This window comes from Pseudopodoces humilis, chromosome 18, assembly GCF_049639895.1.
Source record: "Pseudopodoces humilis isolate 2021_Gansu_Grassland_sample_001 chromosome 18, ASM4963989v1, whole genome shotgun sequence".
Taxonomy (NCBI): domain Eukaryota; kingdom Metazoa; phylum Chordata; class Aves; order Passeriformes; family Paridae; genus Pseudopodoces; species Pseudopodoces humilis.
In genome coordinates this window covers 9,377,160-9,398,880 of record NC_142217.1, presented here as the reverse complement: position 1 = coordinate 9,398,880, position 21,721 = coordinate 9,377,160, and the positions used below count along the sequence as shown (strand labels likewise).

The 21,721-nt window shown below is 40.6% G+C and overlaps 1 protein-coding gene across 2 annotated transcripts in view; it reads right to left on the bottom strand.

Moving 5' to 3' along the window:
* Positions 1 to 21,721, bottom strand: part of ABCC1 (ATP binding cassette subfamily C member 1 (ABCC1 blood group)) — a 45,815-nt gene that overhangs the window by 11,766 nt on the left and 12,328 nt on the right. The window contains exons 4-21 of one of the 2 annotated variants that reach the window (XM_014252678.2): positions 20,872 to 21,009; positions 19,633 to 19,758; positions 18,843 to 18,904; positions 17,881 to 18,012; positions 16,628 to 16,855; positions 15,787 to 15,964; positions 14,895 to 15,056; positions 14,162 to 14,254; positions 12,708 to 12,911; positions 10,135 to 10,281; positions 9,682 to 9,769; positions 9,142 to 9,211; positions 8,127 to 8,253; positions 6,856 to 7,032; positions 5,718 to 5,885; positions 5,191 to 5,368; positions 2,883 to 2,927; positions 965 to 1,049 (exon numbers count right to left, since the gene is read on the bottom strand). In XM_014252678.2, the coding sequence (XP_014108153.2) occupies positions 965 to 1,049; positions 2,883 to 2,927; positions 5,191 to 5,368; positions 5,718 to 5,885; positions 6,856 to 7,032; positions 8,127 to 8,253; positions 9,142 to 9,211; positions 9,682 to 9,769; positions 10,135 to 10,281; positions 12,708 to 12,911; positions 14,162 to 14,254; positions 14,895 to 15,056; positions 15,787 to 15,964; positions 16,628 to 16,855; positions 17,881 to 18,012; positions 18,843 to 18,904; positions 19,633 to 19,758; positions 20,872 to 21,009 (2,408 nt within the window). The remainder of the gene's footprint in view (positions 1 to 964; positions 1,050 to 2,882; positions 2,928 to 5,190; positions 5,369 to 5,717; positions 5,886 to 6,855; positions 7,033 to 8,126; positions 8,254 to 9,141; positions 9,212 to 9,681; positions 9,770 to 10,134; positions 10,282 to 12,707; positions 12,912 to 14,161; positions 14,255 to 14,894; positions 15,057 to 15,786; positions 15,965 to 16,627; positions 16,856 to 17,880; positions 18,013 to 18,842; positions 18,905 to 19,632; positions 19,759 to 20,871; positions 21,010 to 21,721) is intronic. The other variant, XM_014252679.2, reaches the window with a different exon arrangement.

Genomic DNA, 21,721 nt, shown 5'->3' with positions numbered 1-21,721 from the left:
GATGGCATTCAGGTCCCAGGTACCCATGCTCAGGTGCAAGAAACTGAGTCACCAGATAAAGAAGTCTTGGTTGCAATCACACACCAGAAAGGAAAATTCTTTGTGACCATCAAGACCAGTTTTTCCAAACCCCATCATCAGCCCAGCAGCTGCTGGAGAGCAAAAGGGGTACGTGCAGTCCCCTCAAAACAGGCCATTTAACTCCCAGGCACTCATCAGCTTCCAGAAATAAAGTGTCTCTAGAGCACCATAAGAATAAGGCACAGACTAGGAGATGGTTTTGGAAAGGTATAATCAGAGTGATTGCAAGTACAATAGCAGCTGCATTAGGTCAGACTAAAGGTTCATTTGGCACTTCATCCCATCTGACAGCAGTCAAGTGCAGAAGCCTTGGGAACACACACAAAAGCTGGACTAGCCAATAAAACACCCTCCATTTTACGCAAGCCAAACAACAGTATCTTGCTACTACACAAGAGTTTCTTCACATGGAAAGAATATCATGAGAGCTGTGCGTGCAGACATGAACATGCAGCAGTCTGTACCAGCCTGGAGTGGGGAGCAGCCCCAGAGGTTCAAATTCCACGTGCCAGCAACTGGGAACCAGGGGCAGCCCCCAGGCACACGGAGGGACTGAGCTAGCCACTGCAGAGATCCACCTTGAGAAGACACACCTAACATATTCCCAGCAGCAAAGCTGGCCCTGCTCAGCCAGAGAGGGGCCTGGATGATGCCCCGTGGTGCTGAGTTTGTGTGGGTGCCCCAGGTGCCTGCTGGAGCACCTCCTGCTGCTCCACCTGGAGCCACAGAGCAGCACCAGCTTGGCCTTGCTCAGGCTGCTGGATCCAGCATGATATATTTTCCTCTACCAAATACCATAACCATCAAATTACTGTTTATCCACATATGAGTGACTGGACTGAAGGGATGGGGGGCAAAATCAAAAAAAATAAAGAACACACACCTATGCATCAACTTTCCAGGGGCTTCATTCACAAGGACTCCATTTTCTATAGGCTTGCCTTCCTTTGCAGATGGACTGTTTGTATCTGAGAGGGTGAAAAGGTAAAAGTAAACATGAAAATGGTTAGGCAAAGAGACACAGGCATTGCATTTCAATCCCAACTACTGCCAGTGGCAGTCTTAATGTGCAAGCAAAGAGGGGAGCACAAGTCTACAGATAATAACAGAAAATTGACCCTGTGAACAAATCAGTTTAGTTCCCTAAAATCCCCAACAGGGTTAATTTGCCAAGACAGTGAACATATATTTTTTGAGCCAATGTAGGTCAGTAGTAATGCAATATAATTATGAGGACATATTTTATGTTCAAGCATGCAATACCAAGTCACATGTGATCCACTCCATGGAAATAAACCCCACACTCCAGCCACTCCTTTTCAAACCACAGCTTCAACATAGTTAGTTATAAGTTATTTTTATTTTAAAATGCAATGAGAAGACATTCTGTAAATGATGGAGTGAAGCTGTAAGAACATCAGGCATGTGCTAGTAACTTTGAGTCTTCCTGCAAAGTTGAGCAACAAGAAATGGGCAAAAGCCTGGTTTTTTTAGGCAACTGCAGGAATCAGATGACTTTAAGCAAGAAATCTTTCCATGAATTGTTATCCCACAACATTCCACTTGTACCAAGACACAGAACACACTAAAAAAGTGTCTAAAACACTCCAGAAAACCTGTAAGCTTGAAATATTAGCCTTTTCTGAGCAATTTAATTTAGTGTAATACAGTGCCACGAGTAGTAAAACTTCTAGGTTCAGGTTACATCAGTTTTCCTTCTAGAAAACAAACATCTGGCTCCTAAAAGGTTACCTGTCAGTACATGGAACTCTATTTTCATGTATGAAAGTTAATTCAGAACTTGCAACAAAGAGTTTTGCTTTTTTGAAGGATCTATGGATAGTTTATGCAAAGATACTGACCTGAATACATTCAAAAAGATATTCAGGAAAACATGTGTAGATCTAACATTTTCATGTTTTTATATGAATGCAAAATATATGCATAAACCAGACCATCAACACATTAAGGGTGGACTGCTTTCTCTTCTGTGTCTGCAAACTGGGTATCGGTTCATTACTTTAAAAACTCAAAGATAAATTGTTCAGCATGGTCTTGAAAAGACAAAAAGCAGAAAATGTGAAAAAGTTCAATTATTTAGCTCTTATTTATGTGAATAAGATCAAACTAAGATGGGACTGCTGGTTATTTTAAACACTTGACAGCATTTGTTTAGAAAGGTTCCCATAATGAAAAACAGCAAGCTTTCCTGCAACATACTGCTTTAGAACGTTCCTGAAGAAAACAAAACCACAAATAAACTATCCTCCCCTAAAAGCTCAAATTTGATTTCATGTTGTAGGCTACAAAGATTTCTTGCTTATACTGCATTTAGCCCTGAGAATAAAAAAATGTTCAAGACTGCCATAGTAAATCTGACATATACACTTAGGGTATGAGCCCACTATTGAGGGTTGTGCTGATAAAAGTACCCAGAAAGTATAAAAGGGAACAACTGTAAGTAGTGAATACACATTTGAGAACAAAAGGACCCTCAGGGCTCAATCCTGAATGACACTTCTCTTGGTACATTCACTACTTTCTAGGTCCAGGGTGTCTTTAATTTAAAGTTTCCTCGTGGAAGCCTCTGAGATACAGAAGTGCTGCTGCTGAGTTACCTGCAAGCTGCCACACACCAACTGCTGCAGCTCACACAACTAAGGACATGCAAACCATGCAAATACCTTCTACTGTGCAGATAAAATTCTCCCAACAGTGACTCAGTCTCTTGTAAGTAAACTGCAGCTACTCATATTTCTCTAAGCCAAGCACTAATAAACAGCCACATGGCAAACAGTTACCTGCTTCCAGAGGTTGGATCGGTCCTTCTAATGAAGGATCTGACTCTAAAAGCATATATAATTAACTTTTTTCCAGAACACACTCTACCATTTTCAATCTTTACAACCTCACATCCAAGTAGGATAACCTAAACCACAAAACCCAAGGCAGGATCAAATTTGCTGAAACAGACCTATTTTTAATCCCAAGCCACAAGCACAGTTTTCCCACACAGAGATGAAACCCCATGAAGCTGAGGCTGGGAAAGGCAGCAGCACAGCACACAGGCAGAGGTAACCCTCAGGAATCCCAAAGGGAGAGGAAGGCTGGGAGGCAACAGGGACCAGAGCTGCAGCCAAACCTCAGGGGCTGGGTAGGAGGAGAAGCTTTCCCACCCTTGGAGCAGCAGATGTATTCCAGCCAGAAAGCACCAACCCACTCTCAGGCTCTCAGGCTGCCAACACAGAGCTTCAGACATAAGGGAGCCTCCCTTTAAAAGTGGGTGTGCAGATACCCTCCAGCCAGCTCTGTCTGATTCCCATCACAGACTACTGTGCTCATCCAAGAGCCTGTGATTCTCAGCAATTGTGACCTTTTACACATTCAATAAACATGAATATTATTCCTATGAATCAGACAAACAGTGCCTCTACTTTTCACTTTTTACCACTGGCAGAAGATCATTTGACTAGAACTGATGAACAAATTTGCTGCAAATAGACCAACCCTGTGATACAGCAATCCCCTCCAGATCTCCAGGGTGGTACTGAAGTAAGAAGAGCCTCTTACTAGAAAACTGTAGAGAAACATGGCAGAAGATAAAGCACTGGCTCACTTTCCAAAAGAAAATGCAGTAATTAAATGGAAAAATAAAGTAATTTAATTTAATGAAACGGATTTCAAAACCTACTTTTCCACATTTGAAAATGGGAGGAGACAAAGACTTAAAGAACAAGGCTATTAAATGAGGCAAATCTTCATACTGAAGTTAACTTGTAACTGCCTAGGGAAGCAGTTAGCATATGCTGAAGAGTGCAACAAATCCAGCTGTGCCTGAAGGAGCTACAGAAGCACCTACAGAAAATACACAGAAGTTAACCTGATTCTGCTCCCCCCAGAATCTCTTCCCACAGTGCTTTCCACAGTGAGACACCCACCCATGCAGTATTTGCTGCTTAGAGCATCCACCCAAACCAGCATCCCAGTCTGCAGAGCCACAACTGGGACTACCACAAGACCTTTCCAAGAGGAATGCCAGCCCACAGCAGGGCAGCCTGAGCTTGAGCTTTGGGATAACAGATCATCCCAAATCCAACTGCTTGGAAGAGGGAGCCAGGAGAAGATGCCACCTTGCACAGGCAGGCACAAACCCTGCCCACTCAGACTCCAGGGGCAGTCTGGTGCCAGCCTGGCTCACAGAGCTTCAGAGAGCAAGGCAGACCATCACAGACCTCCCAAAGGCAACTCTGACAGGAGCACCAGGAGCAGATCCTTGCCAAGGGAAGCTCTTCAACACATCTTTAACACTTCCCAGCTGCATCAGTGCAGGTAAATGTGGCACCATTTCCACTTTGCCAGCATGAGCAGCATACCAAAAAACACCTCTCTGTTCCCTCTAGGGAATGGGAAAGAACCAAGGGTTTTCCAAATGGAAGACAAAGGAAAAAGCAGGCTCAGGCCCCTTCTTGTTCCCAAAGCCTTCCCTGCAGCACTCAGCATCTGCTCCCAAACTCGTGTCACCAACTTAACCCCAGCCACCAGTGCAGGCACCCCTTGCACTTCTCAGCAGGAGTGCAGGAAATCACCACAGGCAAACCAGTGAAGAAAACAGGCAAAGACTAAGTTCCCCTGTTGGAATCCAATACTGCAACTGTCTGTAGACAAAAGAAAAACAAATCTGAAGTGTACTCCTGTACAAGTGCAGCTCTATAGCTGTTTTGTAAAGCAGAGCAGGAGTCAAGGACAACTGCTGAACACTGAGCTGCTTCCTCCTTCTCCCCATCCCCAAAGGAATTCGGAATAAGATACATCTTAAAAGAGACAAGAAAGGTGTATAAACCCCAGCTGGCCTTTCTGCAGTCTCACTACCATCTGAATTTTGCACTGAGAGGAAATTTTACTACAGATCTGTTACAGGTTTATCTAATTTTAAGAATATATGTTTAACCTCACAACCTTCAACACTCTCAAGAAATAAGCACCTCTACCTATATAGGCAATCACAAAAATAGTAATTTCTTTTAACTTTCCTACCAGTACTACTGTTTTTCCTGTAACAGAACTCCCTTATTAACATGAGAGACATCAAGGGTTCATTTGTGAGCTTACCACTGTTCTCCATGGTTTGTTCAGCATTAGCATATGTACGAAGAAACTCAGCAAAAGCCCCATCTTGCTCCAGCAGCTCTTGGTAAGAGCCCATCTCAGAGATTTCTCCATCAGTCATTACCAGAATTGTATCCATCTGAGGCAGATAGTTGATTGCATGGGTAACCAAAACCCGAGTCTAAAAGGCAAAAGAAAAAGAAAGGGCTTCTGTCATCTCAGATTAATGAATACCATGGTTGGACTACTGCTCTTTACTGCTTGAATTCTGTGTATAAGAGAATAGTAATGAGGGACAGGCATGCAGCACTTTAAGAGAACATTGTCTTGATTTTTGCATCCAATAACTTTGAATTACAGAAACCAAAGCACCTTTCACTACAAAAATGTCAGTGCTTTATAAAAGTCCTCTAAAAATTGCAGAAGTATCTTTTAATTTTTCAGATGCTAGAAACAGAAGTCTAAATATGCAACTTGACAAACTTGGAATCATTTGAACTCAGCCAAGAAAAAGAATTCCTATAGCATACTTTATTTTTCAGGATTCCTTTTGGTCCAATAACTTTTTCAAAAATATGTTTCCCAACATGAGCATCAACAGCTGATAAAGGATCATCAAGTAAATAGACATCTGCATTGCAGTAAACTGCCCGAGCAAGACTGACTCGCTGTTTCTGTCCTCCAGACAAATTCACACCCTGGGGAAACAAGAAAACATGATCCTTTATTTACAGCTGAAAGAAGATGTCTTGCTACAGTTTATGAAAGTCATAAGTGGTTAAATTCCAGGAATTTCAACATTGCATGAAACAGATCTCCACAAATAATTTCACTACCACAATAACATAAGCAGTCACAATCCTCGTGCAAGGAAGCACATCTCTTCTGTTCTGTCAGTGAAGGGCTAGCCAAAAAGAAATTATGTTTGCTAGTCTTGTAAAGCAATTAACCCTGACTGTCCTACCTAACTCTGTACATTCAGAGGCTACTTTTCTTCTCAGCTGTATTTCTGCAGTGCTGCCTCTGATCTAAGAGACAAGCTGTTCACAGTGTACAATTGCTCCTGCTGAGCAACCAGGAAGATAAAGCTGCAGCTTTAGTGCATGTGGGGCTGTCAGTTCTGTGGCCAGCTGGGAGCTGCAGGCCCTGCACCCAGCCATAGCAGTGGCTCAGAGAGCCCCCAGCAGCCTCACACACACACCCTGGAGCTCCTGCTGCAGGGACACCGCCTCCTGCACAGCCCTTCCAAATCCCACACCTCCCTCTGGTAACCAAGGGCCAGATTTGGGGTGATGGTTGTTTTTGTGGACTGTGATTCAGGTTTTTTGGCGGGGTTGGAGGGGCCTTTGCTTGTTTTTAATGAAACTGCTGTGTTCAGATTTTTCTCTTCCTGTTTCTATATATTCTTCTATGCTATAAGTGTGGCAACTTAGAGACAATTGAAAACTGTCAACAAGATGGTTTTATATTTGTAATTGAGGACAGGTTTCCTCCCCTTTGAGGCTTAAAGAGAAGGAAAACACACTGTTCAAATCTGCCTCTTGTTCCAGAGGATTTCTGCTCTGAATGTTTTAAATTCAATACAACTTCAAGATAACGTAAAACAAGAGTCACACAGCCTCAACTACAAGCAATAGCACTGTTATGGTGGAATGGGCAGTGAAATACCTTTTCTCCTATTTCTGTTTTGTCTCCTGAAGGAAGAATCTCTACATCAGGCATCAGGGCACAAGCCTCAATCACACGCTTGTACCGGTTCTCATTCATCTCCCTTCCAAAGATAATGTTATCTTCCAGAGTTGCATTCTGGACCCAGGCTTGCTGAGGAATGTAGGCTACAGAGCCCTGCAAGAAAAATAAAGTTCAGTACTTTAGGCTAAGAGTCTGCAGAGAGAGTCAAGGCACAGCAGGGCTTTGTGAGGCAGGCAGTGTTAATCACCTCACAAATTACCTACGGTCATTTCCAAACAAAGTAGTTCTTGGGCTCCTGCCTCCTCCAAAATGTTATTTTTATAATCCTCTCTACAAGTGAATGTAACAAACTGCATTGATGGAAAATAAAGGACTTCAAACAAAATACGATTAACATAAACCTGGAGGAAACATTTGTTTTGAGAATGTTTGCACAATTACTGCATGTCAAAAGTCATTACTTCTTTCATATAATTATAAATTATGTTCTGCACAAAAGAGTCTAATCTGGAATGCAAGTGTTTAACAAATGCACCCCTGCCAAGAGCTTTCTGCAGAAAGCAGAGGAAGTGGTTTTCATATAAAAGTCACTTCAAAGGAGGAGACTGAGATAATGCAGAGTATTTTGCTTTGAGTATCAGTTCTGCCTTCTCTTTCTACACTAATAATTAGTGATACAGATCTCAACTCGTTTGTTTTTCCCCAACAGTTTTGAAGGTGGCCAGACCTACAGACTTTTAAATGCAACAGATTTGTTTTGCTCTTAAAGTAATTTTCTTTCCAGGTTATTTTTTCTCTGTTAGCTCTGTGCAGCTCTGATGTCTAAGAAAGAACAAACTGCAACAGCAGCTTTTCCCATGTTCAGGTGTCTGGGTGCACCCTTCTCTCCTTGTAATTCTCTGATGTCTGAGGAGGTAGAACCCCACACTGCTCTTCCACAGAGAATATGTAACAGGGTCTCCCCATCTCATACCCAGCTGCTAACAAGACTCATCAGAACACTCCTCTTTCAGTGCTCCATTGTTTTATTTGGCTAAATCTGACACCAACAGATTTGGATGCTGTTGGGTCAAGGCTCGACAGGCAATTACAGAGTGCAGGCTAAGGCATATACATGGTTTTCCAGGAAAGCAAGCTAAGAAGTGCATTCATCTGAAAGGCTGTCTCTTCCCTCTTCACACTTGGAAATCTAGAATCCCTCTGGCAATACCCACAAATAGCTGAACAGCTCTCCAGACATGTCACACCTTGACAGCCACGTAGCCTTCCTTTTTGTCCATCTCCCCCAGTAATGCAGACAGCAGTGAAGACTTTCCACAGCCAACTTGACCAACAACAGCCACCAAGGAGCCTTCAGGAACAGTGAAATTAATGCTGAAATAAAGTGCACATAATTCAGCCTTGCTTGCTGGCACACCCCAACAGTTAAAACAGTCAATGGAGCTGCCCATCTAAAACCAGGTGCAATGTGAACACCCACTGCAAATACTGACTCAGCACTGGAACTGGAACTGTTTGAAAACTCAAACCTCTCACTCAGAAAGCACCTAGTTCTCCTCCTGCTTAGAACATAATCTTAATATGTAATTAGTCAAAAGGGGAAGAAAATAGAAAGAAAAAAAATGTGACCCAATCTTGCCAAGATTTCTCTGAAGTATTCTATAAACACAAATGTAAATAAAATAAATAAATAAATTAGTGTAATGTAATGTAAATAAATAATGTAAATATAAATAAATAAATAAATAAATAAATGTTTATTTGTCCCAAAGAATTTGCCATTTAAGGTCCAAGAAAAAGCAGCCAAAGTTAAAGAAGGGAACAGGGCACAGGGAAGACACAGCTTGTAGCTGCATCACTGTTTGCTTCCTGCAGCCCAGGGTCAAGGACAGCAGAGTACAGTGAGAACCAGGCTGTAAAACAGAGCAGAGCTGGCTGCGAGGGGCTGACCTGGCTGCATCCTCTAGATGGAGCTCAGCCCATCTGCAGCACAGAGCCAGAGCCTGAAATCCCTGCAGCTCTCTCCTCCTTGATCCCCACATCACTTGCTACCTCCCTTTAAGCATTCCATAAATGCAATAAACTGTAAATCCCTCTAGTTCATAAAACCACAATTTAAAAAAAAAAATATACAGAAATGATGTTATTTGTTCTCTTCCTTCATGGAAATAAACTCTTCTCTGTAAGTACTTTATAATTCAAATATAGATCATTTATGATGCAGCAAGATTACAGAGTGGAATAAAGGGCACGAATCTTTACCTGCTCAGCAAAGGAGGATCAGTTTTGGCCCAGCTAAACGTTGCATTCTTCACAACAATGCATCCTTCAGCTGCAAAGAGAAAGCTCGTATTTATAAAAGTACCAATGCAAGCAGCTAAATTGTGTGCTCACAATCCAAAGCCAATCCAAACACACATGGGCAGAGGTATAAAGCTAGTTTTTCAGAAGAACAACAACCCACTGCTTGCCAAAAACTTGTGTTCTGCTTTTACTGAAAAAAGCGGAGGTTCCAAGGTTACACTTACTCAGGAACCAGGAGGTACATGAATGTCAGCCACACAGAGATACCAACTAAGTCAGCTGCATATCTCCAGCACTGCAAAATCAGTTATGGAGAGGAAAGAAACTGAGAAGGAAGAAGAACCTTTATATAATTTTAATTTTATTAACTCCCTTCTCCGTTTTCTGGCTCAAATTTATCAGCAAAACCCACCAAAAATGCAGCAACTTTGTTTTAAAAAACAAAAGAAACCACCCAAAACCTGCAGACATTGAGTTGCAAGAGGCAAAGAAACTCACCCTCCTTGATGGGACCCCTGACTATGCTGTCTGGATCTAACTCTTCGTGAGACAGGAACACCCTGAGGCGCTTCAAGGAGACACTGGCCTGCATGGAAAAAGGATAAAAAACTATTTATACTCTGCTCATTACATTTAAGTGCTCACTGTTTTGTGCCACATACACATTATATCATTATGCACTCCTAACCCCTTTTAAATCCATTGCATAGTTCCTTGAGTAGCCAACCTTTCACTTCCCAACCCCCAGGAAATATGGGTGATGTAAGGAACACCAACCTACCACAGCTGGGACTATTTCACTAGCACAGCCCTTAACACACAGGAACTGCAAGGTTCCTTCCAGAGGTGGCCACATTTCCCCAGTGGTCATTCTCTAAGCAGGGCAATGTAAGCTTTCCACCCAGGGCCTCCTTCTGCACAAAAAACACTTGTTAATGACTGAAGTCTTACTTCTACAATGCTGCTGATGACCATAGGAAGCATGTTCAGTGGAAACCTGAGGATGTTGAATAATGCCAGAGAAACAAAGGCCTTCTGAGCATCCAAAACGTTCCTCTTGTCTGTCATGACATACACAGCAAACGTGGACAGGGCAACCTGAAACCAAGTGTAAAGGCTATAGTGAGGGTCATGTCTTAAAGCCACCAAGTCACGAGTACACAGGTGACAACTGGAATCAGAAGACTATAAATCAAAGAAAGAGGAATGTTCTGATAACTTTCTGCTCCTGACAACACTTTTTGCAAAACAAACATATGACTAAAATCTGCTGTTGTAAAAAGAATTTGATGGCTCCTCTTTTTATAGAGGGAAGTGCTCACTTGCCTCGCATAGCAACGGTGAAACTACAATGTCCCGGGCTATTTGTGGTCACATGGCAGGAGAAGGGAAGTAGAGAAATTATTCCTGGTCTTTTTTTCTTATCTCTTTCAGTTTTAAAACACTCCTCAAAGTATCAGATATTGGATCACTAACATATATTGACAGAAGAGTTAGAAGCACCCCAATACTAACCTATTTTATATTTTGTAGAAACTACCACAACCCTAGATTTCCAAATACAGCCCGTTTTATCACGGACAGGAAACTTGAAATGTTATTGCATTACACAGACGAAGCCTTTTCTGTTGTGAACTGTTCCAGGTTCATCCTGAACAAGAAAATGACACTGAACCATTGTTATCATGTGTATATCATGTTATCATGTTATAATGTGTGGAATAAGTAGGAAATTTATTGTTGAATAATAGTAAAATTAAAACTAAGAAAAAGCAGGTGTTTGCTTTCACAACTATTCTCTTCATAGTGTTTTCTTCCATGATAATACCCTCACACCTCAGTATATCACAAGATCCAGCAGCTTCTTCCAACAGGCCGCCACTTCAAACAAGAAATCAAGGCAGATGATCCTCTGGCATCCCCCCTCCTAACAGATTTGAAATAATGAGCTCTCCACCTAAGGAACAGTCTCATCTAAGCACAGCAGCCATTGAAGACATCAGTATTTCTGTTAAAAAATCTGACTGCTGTGAAGATGTATTGTTCTTGGTGCAGCAGCTGACTCAGCTGTGCCTTGCACAGTAGCTTGTTTGTACAGCCCTTAGTTTGGACAACCATATCCCAGGGAGAAAGCCCTCCCATGGAGATCAAAAACAAGACAGGGTCCAAAGAACAACCTCACAAGCAGCATGTCTGCACTCTTGTGTTACCAGCAACTAGTCTGAAATACACCCTTATCAGCACACAAAGCAGCAGGGGAGGTACTGCAAAGTCAGCGGTTCCCCAACACTGTTACTAAATAATGTCTTTAAAAACCCTGGCCTTGGAAACAGGAATAGAGGAAATAAAAGTTTTCAATGTCAAAAGTGGTTTCAAGTAGGCACTTGCAGTATTTTTTTCTTCAAAACATGCAAAAAAAAAAAACCCAGAAAGCCAGGAAACAAAGTGCTGAAGAGCAGCCTTGCACTTTGGGTTGTGCCCCAGTGGCAAAGCCCCTGCAGAGCCAGCGCCACACATCCCCTGTGTGTGCTGGAACAGAGCTGCACATTACACCAATCTGGCTTCTCAGCCTCCACAGAACAGCATCAGGGAGTCCACCTGCAGAGTTTTATTTAGAAATTTCATTCAATAATGTATTTATATTAAGATAATCTCAGACTTCTTTTAGAAAAGCATTCACTTAGGAATGCAGCCGATGCTTCCTACCCAGGGCATTGCTTCTCTGCCTTTCATCATGCCCCGAGCATAATGTAAACACTAAAAATGTTTGCAGGGAAGGAATCTGAGACTGGAAAGTACACTTAAACACCTTCAACTGGAACAGTACATATTTTATCCTAATGTAGTCATGGCTTTTAATTGCTGCTGCAGACAAGAGCAATGGCCCCTTGTTCTAACAGGGTCTGAAGCAATTTTGATGTGATGTCACTCTTCTCTCCCTTGTAGTAGCTGAAATGTAAGCTAACCACAAACACAGGAGGGATGCTTTGCATATCATGGATTGTTATTTTTTTTAAGTAAGAATTTGAAGCCATCTCAGGCTACGCAATGGTTTTGCCTCTTCCATATTGTTCTTACACAGATGCTGGGAGAATCCCAGCCAGAAACACTCCTGGAGCACAACATCCCATACAGTCAGGAGTGCTTATGTAAGGATCTGCTGCTCTCAGAAACACTTTGAAATAAGGGATTTTTTATTTTTTTATTCTCCTAAGTCTGACCATACATTTCATCTTAGATTCCTCAAGTACTCTATTGAAAATAGGAGGAGATGCAGAGGAGGTTTTTATTTTCCAATACTTTGACACTTCTAGAATACATCAAACTTGGCTGTTACTGAGTTTCAAAGAAAACAGTAGTGCCTTTCCATAGAAAAGTGGACCCTAAGTGTTCAAGGACCCACCATTCTGGAGGGCATTTTGGCTCAAGTCATTAAAACAAAAAACCAAAAGAAACCCTCAAGTACTACCTTGGAAAGCACAATCCCAAAAAGGAGAGAAGACTTCTAGACTTGTTTCACTTACCAAAAACGGAGCACAAACCCAAGTGAAGGTTGCCATTGCAGCAAGGTAAGCAGATTTTTTTAGGACTTGGAGTTCTTTCTGTCTGATCTTTAATACCTTCTCTCTAAAGGCTAATTCCCAAGCATAAAGTTTCAGAACTTTAATCCCATTGAGAATTTCATTCATCAGCTTAATTCTGTTGTCTTTGCTCTTCATTTGAGCCACCTAAAAACAACATTGCAAAAAATAATTAACAGAGCACAATACTTGGCAGAACCTCAAAGTTCTGAGCTTTGTATTTTGCAATGGCAAATTTACCTCATTATCATCAAAAGCTTACTAGCTTCCCAAGCAGGAAATCTGAGATACTATCTGAATAAACAAATATGCAGAATTACCAAGACGTCTTAAACCAATTAAAAGAATGCTTCACGTAACTACAAATCCAAATCAAGACCTAAGCAAGTGTGGCACTGGTTTAAGTGTGATTAAACTTGCAAGAGGGAGACCTGGGACTCAGGTACAATATGCAGTTAAAAAATAAGCCAGTGTATATAAGATGTGCAGCTTGCATCTAACCTTAGACCAAATTTGATTTTGCTTCATTCTCAGCACTATCAATGGCTTTCTGATGGTGTACTAAGGCAAAAAGCTTTCTATTCAGCCATTCTTAAGTTTCCATCTTCCTAAAATATTGTGATGAGGGCAGTGCAAAGCTGAACTGCTGTTGAGTCAGCACAGGCAGCAGAAGGCACTGGTACAGCTACCCCAGACCAGTGACAGCTGTGGCAATGCTGGGGTATGTTTTAATGTTTTAATGAACTTCTAGAACTAAAAGGTTTCACTTTGACATATCAGTCTCCTCTGACATTCAGTAAATTCAGCTAGTAATGAAGTCTGTACAACACACGTGGTGGGGCTGTTGGAAGTAGTTTTAACTCAGTAGAAGACTTGAATTTGAGTCTACGCTTACTTATGCTCACTGTCTGTAACAAACTGATCCACACTAAACAAAATTGGCAAGGGATCAAAAACAGCCAACAACTAAGACTTCTTCATCTCACCAGGAAACAAAAAAACCCCAAAAACCACACATCCTGGAAACATGAGTACTTTCATTCAAGGCCATTAGGTTCATTAGGCAGATAGTAATTTACCTTTGCACTTCAGTTCTTAGGCAAGTTAAAAAACTGAACTAATTCATAATAATTCAGTCACTGGACATCTCATGAAGCTGCCTAAAGTGCTACCTTGATCTTCACTACTGCAGGTTTTTAGACCATTACGTACAGATAAGCTGTAAGGTTGAAAAATACATGAGTTTGTTTATTCTGAACATACAATACCTCTGACCTTTCTTTTCCTTCCCCTTTTTAAAGGATAGATAGAGGGATGGGGAAAAAATAAAAGGAAAAACCTCCAGGAACAAGTCAAAGAATAGATATTTCTTAAAAACACTATATAGAGATGCTAACCTGATAGGTTTTTGTCTTCATTGCTATCACAGCATTTATTGGAACCAGAAGGATCATGACAGCTACACCTGCCAGCACTGAAGGACCTAAATTCTGAAAAGTACATAATTGTAAGCATTTATTCAAACAATTTTTTTTTAAATCTTGGCTCAAATCACCATACATTACAGAAAATCATTCTGAAATAGGTCTTCAGCTTGGGAGAAGAGAAGGATCAAATAAGGGTTTAGGTTAATGTCTATATACTTTGACTCTTGAAGCAAACATATATACATATGCCCCCCATATAAAAGTACATGTAGATCAATCTCTTTCTAAATATTCACACACACACGTTTTAACTGTTTCCACTTTTTGCTGATTTGACTGTTCTTCTGAAGAAGTCAGCCCAGTGTGCTGTGTGAACAAGAAACAGCAAACATCTCCTATGGTTACTCTGAGCACAAAGCCAAGACCACTTTAATTCAGATCAAGGGACAAATGAGATACTCTATGTGCTGCAGTTCCCCAAAAGATAATAGTTCCCCTCTGCATCCTCCCCATATGAACTCAGATGTGCAAACTCAGAACCTCCTGCCTTCTTTCCTGACAGCAGTGACAAAAGCAGCTCTGAAGGACTTCTTAATAACCAGCACATTCCCCTCACTGCTGCAAACCCTCCAGTGTGTGTAGGCACAGAATCATGGAAGCAGCACCTTGCCAAAGCCAAAACAGGAAACAACACAATGCTCACCCGCCACAGGAAGTACAGTGCCAGTATCACCTGGAGAGGGGCAGACCAAATCATGTTTATATAAGTAGTCAACTCCATGAATCTCTGAGCATCCACAGACATCAGATTCACAATCTCACCCACTGTAGAAGTCTTCCTAGCAGAGTTTGAGATAACGAGTGCCTACATGTAGGTAAAAAAACAAAAAACAAAACAACATGAGGACACACTTAGTCATCTGCTTTTTCTCCACAGAATTCAAGTCCTTTACAGAACTGCTTCTTTAAAATTTCATGCAATCATTTTCCTCCTTTGTATTCTGCTTACCCTGTAAGTCCTACAAAATGCAAGTTGTACACTTGGAATCAATCAGCTGGGTTTAAGCTAATATAAAGAATTAAAGTCAATAAGCAGACTTTGGGGTTAGGGCTGGTGGTTTTATTGCTTGGGAGTATCATTTACTTGGTTTGTTATGTGTTTTTGTTTTACTGTTAAGGAGTGGAATCTTCATTTCTTGTGACACATTTTTCTCACACAGAGCTATCAGTCCACAGCCTTCTAAAACACTCCAGCTTATTCTAAGATGGCACTGCTGGTAAATCCCAAATGAAGCTGTAAATGTAGATGCATCTGTAATTTCTGCACCAACTGAAGCACTGCATACCCCAAGTCTAAATGAGGAAAGCTTTCTTACTTGACAGTGAGAAGCACGTTAAGTAGCAAATTAGAAAACTGCCCTGGTTTAAAGGCTTTTATTTGTAAATTAGACATGCTCTTAATAGAAATAAGAGTTAGGAATCAGCATACCAGAGACTCCTAGCTTATTATTCAGACTTAAGTGATGCATTCTCACAGTCACAAATATTACATATTTGTAGTCACAGTATTGTTACATATTTAAAGAAACACCTACCTTTCGATAAATTACACCAACAATGGCTGTTTTGAGCCTCATTCCAGTTACAAAGCAAATATGAAAATACTGGTGAATAATCAGTGTCTGAAGACAGGCACAAACAAACATCAGCACCGTATAAAAGTAGCCTTGCCAGTTTGGGGCAGCTTTGTTATATACAAAGCTAAGCAGCGATCTGTGGAGAGAGAAATGAGTTCTCCTGATAGATGGAAAACAAATGTCATGGTTGCAGCTTTAGGTTATTTCAAACATTGTACAGGTCATGCAAGCACCTGAAGTACCAAACTTAGGTAAAACACTGAAGCAAACTTCTTCGAAACTGGAGATCATTTTGTATGAGCATACATCACTCTCTCCTCAACGTACCAGTTTGAAACATGAAGTAACACATAGCTCACATGACCTGCATTCTCCTGGAGCTACACTGAAGAGTCTCATATCCCCTCCAGCTGAAATACAACCACTTGCAGCTCCATTACTTCTTAGCTCAAAGCAATACAACCCCTCCCAGCCCCTCAGCTCTCTGTGGCATCACATACTGTGATGTGTAGGTAGAGAATAATTACAGGTTAGAACTGAGTAAACTCTCCTGCTATTGCTGATTATGTTCCTGCCCTGCCTTCCCAGTGCTGAAAAGGAAAAGTCAAACATTTTTGCATGATGTTGTAATCTGAAAACCAATGGACTGAAATAATGTTTCTCTGTGGTCTCTCCCGTATCTGACATCTTTTCCTCATTGTATCACTTGAAGGCAAAGCAGCTTGGGGAGTGAAATACCAGCATGTTTTAAATCCTGTTCACATACTTTTAATACAATAATAAAGTATATAAGTCTTACCCCAAAATTCCCGGGCCTGAAAACATCAAGAAATCATGTGCAGCTTTAAAAAGGAAGCTCATGAAAAAATATGGTCCAAAGGTTTTGTATAACACCTTGAATAAAGATGCTTCATGGCTCTTCTGAGATGGTTTTATAATCAAAGCTTCAACCTCTTCTGTCACATCACCATTTGAGTCACCTGATTTTTGCTGCTTTTTGGGTGCATACAACATGTTTAGTGGTTGCCTGAAAAAAGATTACGTAGAGAATGTAGCCTCTATTCAAGCATAAAGCCAACTGGAAAAACGTTCAGTATACAAATGAGATGTAAATGAGCTGCTTTTTGTGATTCTTGAGTCCAACTGAGTTTTACCATCAAGCATTTTTAATCATACAGCATAACTAAATGAACTGGCTGTTCAGAAATGGCTTTCTTTGCTTGGGTAGGTAACACTCCTGTAAATCTCTCCTGTAAGTCTGCCCCAGGGAATGAGGAAAGGGCTGTAACTCATAAGCTTAAAGAGCAGAGGACATTATTATTCTAGAATACAGTATGCTGAACTTTCATCAAAATCAAGGCTTCACTGTACCACCAGAGTTAAAAGAGTGAAGTCAGGTTAATGCCAAGACAGCCCCAATGGACTGAACACATTCTTTTCTTACATCTGGCTTATGCTAAACTCCGTGCTCTGAACTTCTGAGGACAAGCTGTATGTAAAACACCCTGTGTAAGCAAGCACACAGTTTTCCTTCAATGAAAAGGTGCTCCTATCTGCTGCAGCCAAGGATGATGAAAGTACGATGGAGACTGCAGGCATGCAGTCTAATTTTAGTCATCTGGCTCAGATGCTCAAACTCCCTATATAGTCAAAAGAAAGGAATAAGCTGCTCACTTTTACACCCTCAACTACCCTCCCGAGGCTTCACCAACTACAGAGGGAGCCCAAGCTCCTAAATTACACGACAGAAGTTTGTGTCCAAACATTCCCTCCCCAGGGGAAAAAAAAAAACCACATCAAAAGTCACAGTAATAAGTTTTGGATCATGAAAGACTAAGGGAAAGTTGGTGCAGCTCTTCATAAAGAAGAAACACAATGCCCTACTTGGTTCTGGCTCTCTGTGCACTCAAGGACAAACACAGGCAGCCACATGGGCCTCACAAAAGCAGGTTTGGTAACAAATGACAAACACCTCTAAGTAGAGGCTGAGTCACTTGAGCTTTTAAACCTCTGTATCTTGGCAGAACTGAAAGCCAGGATAACTGAACTCACCTCTTGGTCTTTGACCACTCTTTTGCCCAATTTCTAGCCAAACCTGGCACTACTTCCTCTGATTTGTCCTCTTTATTTAATGACCACAAATCCTTGGCTTCCAAAGGTTTCCGATAACCCTGAATCATCAACCTGTATTAGAAGGAATCAGCAGTATAAATTTAAGAGCACTGGAAAGGTTTGTGTATATGTAGAGATAGATATACAGATACAGCTGCATCCAGCCCCAGAACAGAGCCAGCTCTCCACAAAGATGCAAGAGAGCATTAGGGCCTGCAGCAACACAGGTCCAGATGCCAAAACATACATCCTCCTGTCTTTACTGGGAGAACTAGACACTAAAACATCTAAGGATCCAGGATATGCCACTGAATTCAAATTCCAGGGAAAATAAAAGAAAGGATGAAATGATCTCATTTGAAAATCAGCCAGGCAATTAATATTCCCATCCCTAGCAAGTTTCAAAATTGTTATTAGCCTTTAATTTCACAAAGCAATTCCTTTCATCTAGGTTTCTGTTGGAACTCTGGCCAAATACCAGCCACAACCATACACCAATATTATTTTTCATGCTTGTGTGTTTTAACTCACAAATCATACAGCATAAGTAAAATTAAGTCAATGGGGAAAAAAGAGCCTATTGGACAAAAAGAGGTAATAGTTTTCAATGTCTTAGTTTCTAAATACAGCAGACAATTTCTCCTTTCTTATATTTCCCAAATAATGTTTTTTTATTATATTCCTTCATCAAACATATTAAATACAGACTGGCAAAATTTAAAATTGCCAAGACCCACAGAGGAAGTAAAAAAAAAAATTAATCAAGTTTTTTTAAAAATGTAAGCTACCTACAAAACAACCAAAATTACTGTTGCACTATTATTGCTAATTTAACTCTGAAAGCAGGATCCCAAAGTGCTATCTGACTTGAATTGGTGCTTTATGCAACAGTTTGATCTTACCCAGTAATCCACCAGAATGTCATTCTGGATAGGAAAGAAGAACTGAACTCTGGACATGGATTCTAAAGGAGAGAAAAGCAAATCAATCCACATACAAAATAATTGCAGGGCCAAAAGAAACAAGCAAAGCAGAAAAGAGGTTTTTGAGATTCCTTTTGTTTACAATATTTTTTTCACATTACTAAAACTTGCCATTCGTGCTGCTGAGAGCTTGTTCAGAAAACACAAGCACAGCTGTCAGCAGGCTCCACCACTGGGACACAGGAATAGCAATGCTCCATATCAACAACACAACAAACAGCTGAAGGAATTTTAGAGGCCAGTGGAGGCCAGACAGTGTCTCCAGATGCCATGTTCAGTGCCCATGTCAATGCAAGGTATGCTACCATATGAGGGCACAAATATCTTAATTGGGTAGTTAATAATGAAGGAAAAATTCAGTTCTCCTGTTCTAGCAGTGAAGTGCTGGGACTCCATCGACACAGATACACAAATGAAAAAAATGTGGAACTCCATAAAAGCATCCCAGATACCCCTTCAGAGCCCTGCATCTCATTCATTAAATATGTATGGGAAACTGAAGTGTCAATACACTCCTAATCTGGCTGGGTTCAAAGAGCACAAAGAAAGGCTGGGAGAATTTCAAAGGTATGAAAAGTTCATTTACTGACAGAATTTCTGTGCACATTTCTCATTTCCGTGCACAATTTGTCATCTGGGAGACTATGGCCCTGTAGCTCATTAGACAGAATATTGCACATATGATACTTGGCACTCTGCACAGACTCACAGGATCATTTACTGTTTCAGAAAACAGAGGTGGTTGCTCTGGAAAGCAACACAGGATGAGCTCTACTAACACCAGGACAAAGTAGATGCAGAAGGTGACATAATGAAATGCATCCTCATCAGCACCCTGCAAAGGAAGGTAATATTCCAATTAGAAAGTTTGAGGAATTTATTTTAAATAACGTGTTATGATTGAACAGAAAACAGCTCCTTACTGTAAATTCTGCAAACTGAGTGCTATACTACTCATCCCCATGCAGATTAAGTCAATATCTATTTTGGTAAAAGGAAGGTAATGAGAGGGGAGATGATGTGAAAGACAACATTCATTTTTATTCAGTCACTACCATTAAAATACAAGCATGAATTTCTTATGCAAAAAGTTCTCTTTAATGCATGGCTTGTGCCAACACAGCCCTGATTTGAAGTCAGTGCATTCCTTACAGAAGCAAGACATTTATGCACTGGGTAGCAAGGAGTATTGAAAGCAAATTTTTTATTACGATGCACACAGAAGACAAGATTTAGAGGAGCAGAATTTACATTACACTTTGTTCCATTATGTGCAAAATTCAGAGATTCTTACAGTTTTTTAGACTGGGGCTGATGCATAACAGATAAACCACAGAAATCAAAGCACAGGGACAGATGGACACACACCCCCAGTAAAATCCCATTCCCCACAGCCAAAGACAAAAGTTGCCTGAAAGTTCTCAGAATTGCCAATACAGCTTAAAAGTTTCAAGAAATTAAAGCGCCATTTTCAGGCAGCTCCACAATTACTATGATATTTGAGGTGGCCTTACTAAAGGGCAAACTGGCATAAAAATATTTCACTTTACACTTCAATTTTGTCCAAGCAGGTGAGACCACACCAGCACTGAACAAAGTGTTTCAGGAAATGCACTGCATAGTCAACAGGAAGATGACGTAAACTCCCTGCCAAAGCAGTTTGATATCAAGGATTACACAGAATTTGAGTTGTACTCGAGCAGACATATCTGCTTTCTCCAACAGCCAACCCCATTTTCTTGGCAACTGTTTCTACAGTTAAAATCACTACAAATTTCATGAGCATTCGAAACAGAAGACATTCATTCTTGCTTCCTTTGCTGTTACAACCCAAGGAATGAATCATTAAATGAATAATTAACTGATTTGGCTGGCATAACTACCAAGGAACTACTCTATCACTGTAGCATTTGGGATTTTCAACTGAATGAGGCTAAAAATCACTTACCACATTTAAGGCATGTTTTATTTTGGATATAAAAATCAGTGTGGCACATAAAAATGAGATGAACCAGAAAATCGTCATTACACCTGAAGACTGGACTCCTTTTATTCTTTCATGTTGTATTAAAAATGTGGCCAGCAACTGTAGATAAATAAGATTAAATCATATTCACAAATTAAGTTTTATAATATGTTATGCACATGTAAAAGGACTGTACTAAAGTCTGCTTATTTAACATTTCTAATCCAGTATCTCCCAGGCCTTCTAAACCCATGAAATTTTAAGTGTAATTGAAAAAGACATTTAAATAAGGAAATTCTCTGTATCAGTAAAGATAAGGAGTGGACAGAAAAGGAAAAAGGAACATGTGTTACATAGAAATAAAGAATCTCATACACAAAAGTACTGTCAAAGGCTGCCAACCTTTACTTCTTTACTTTTCTGATTCTAGATCACAAATCAGCATGGAATTATGGCATTTCCTGACTAGTTCTTTTTAAAATAAATATAATTCTTTCCACACAAGCCACAACACCAAATAACACTGACCAAGTATTAGTTTATTTCTGTATTTTGTGTGTTTTTAGTGTCCTTTAGGAAACTGGTACATCTCAGTTATCTACTACAACACAACATGCATTTTCAATCAGCCTGACAAAAGCTTGACAGTTGCATTATTAAACAACCACAAACTACTTAACAGCTCTTGCATTTGTCAGTATGTTTGAGGGCTGTTTGGGGTTTTTGGTTGTTGTTGGGGTTGTGGTGTCCCCTTGAGCATCATGTTTATTCACTACCATTCCAAATCTGGGCTAAACCTAAGGCAACTGACAGCAAATGAAGAACAAGGCAT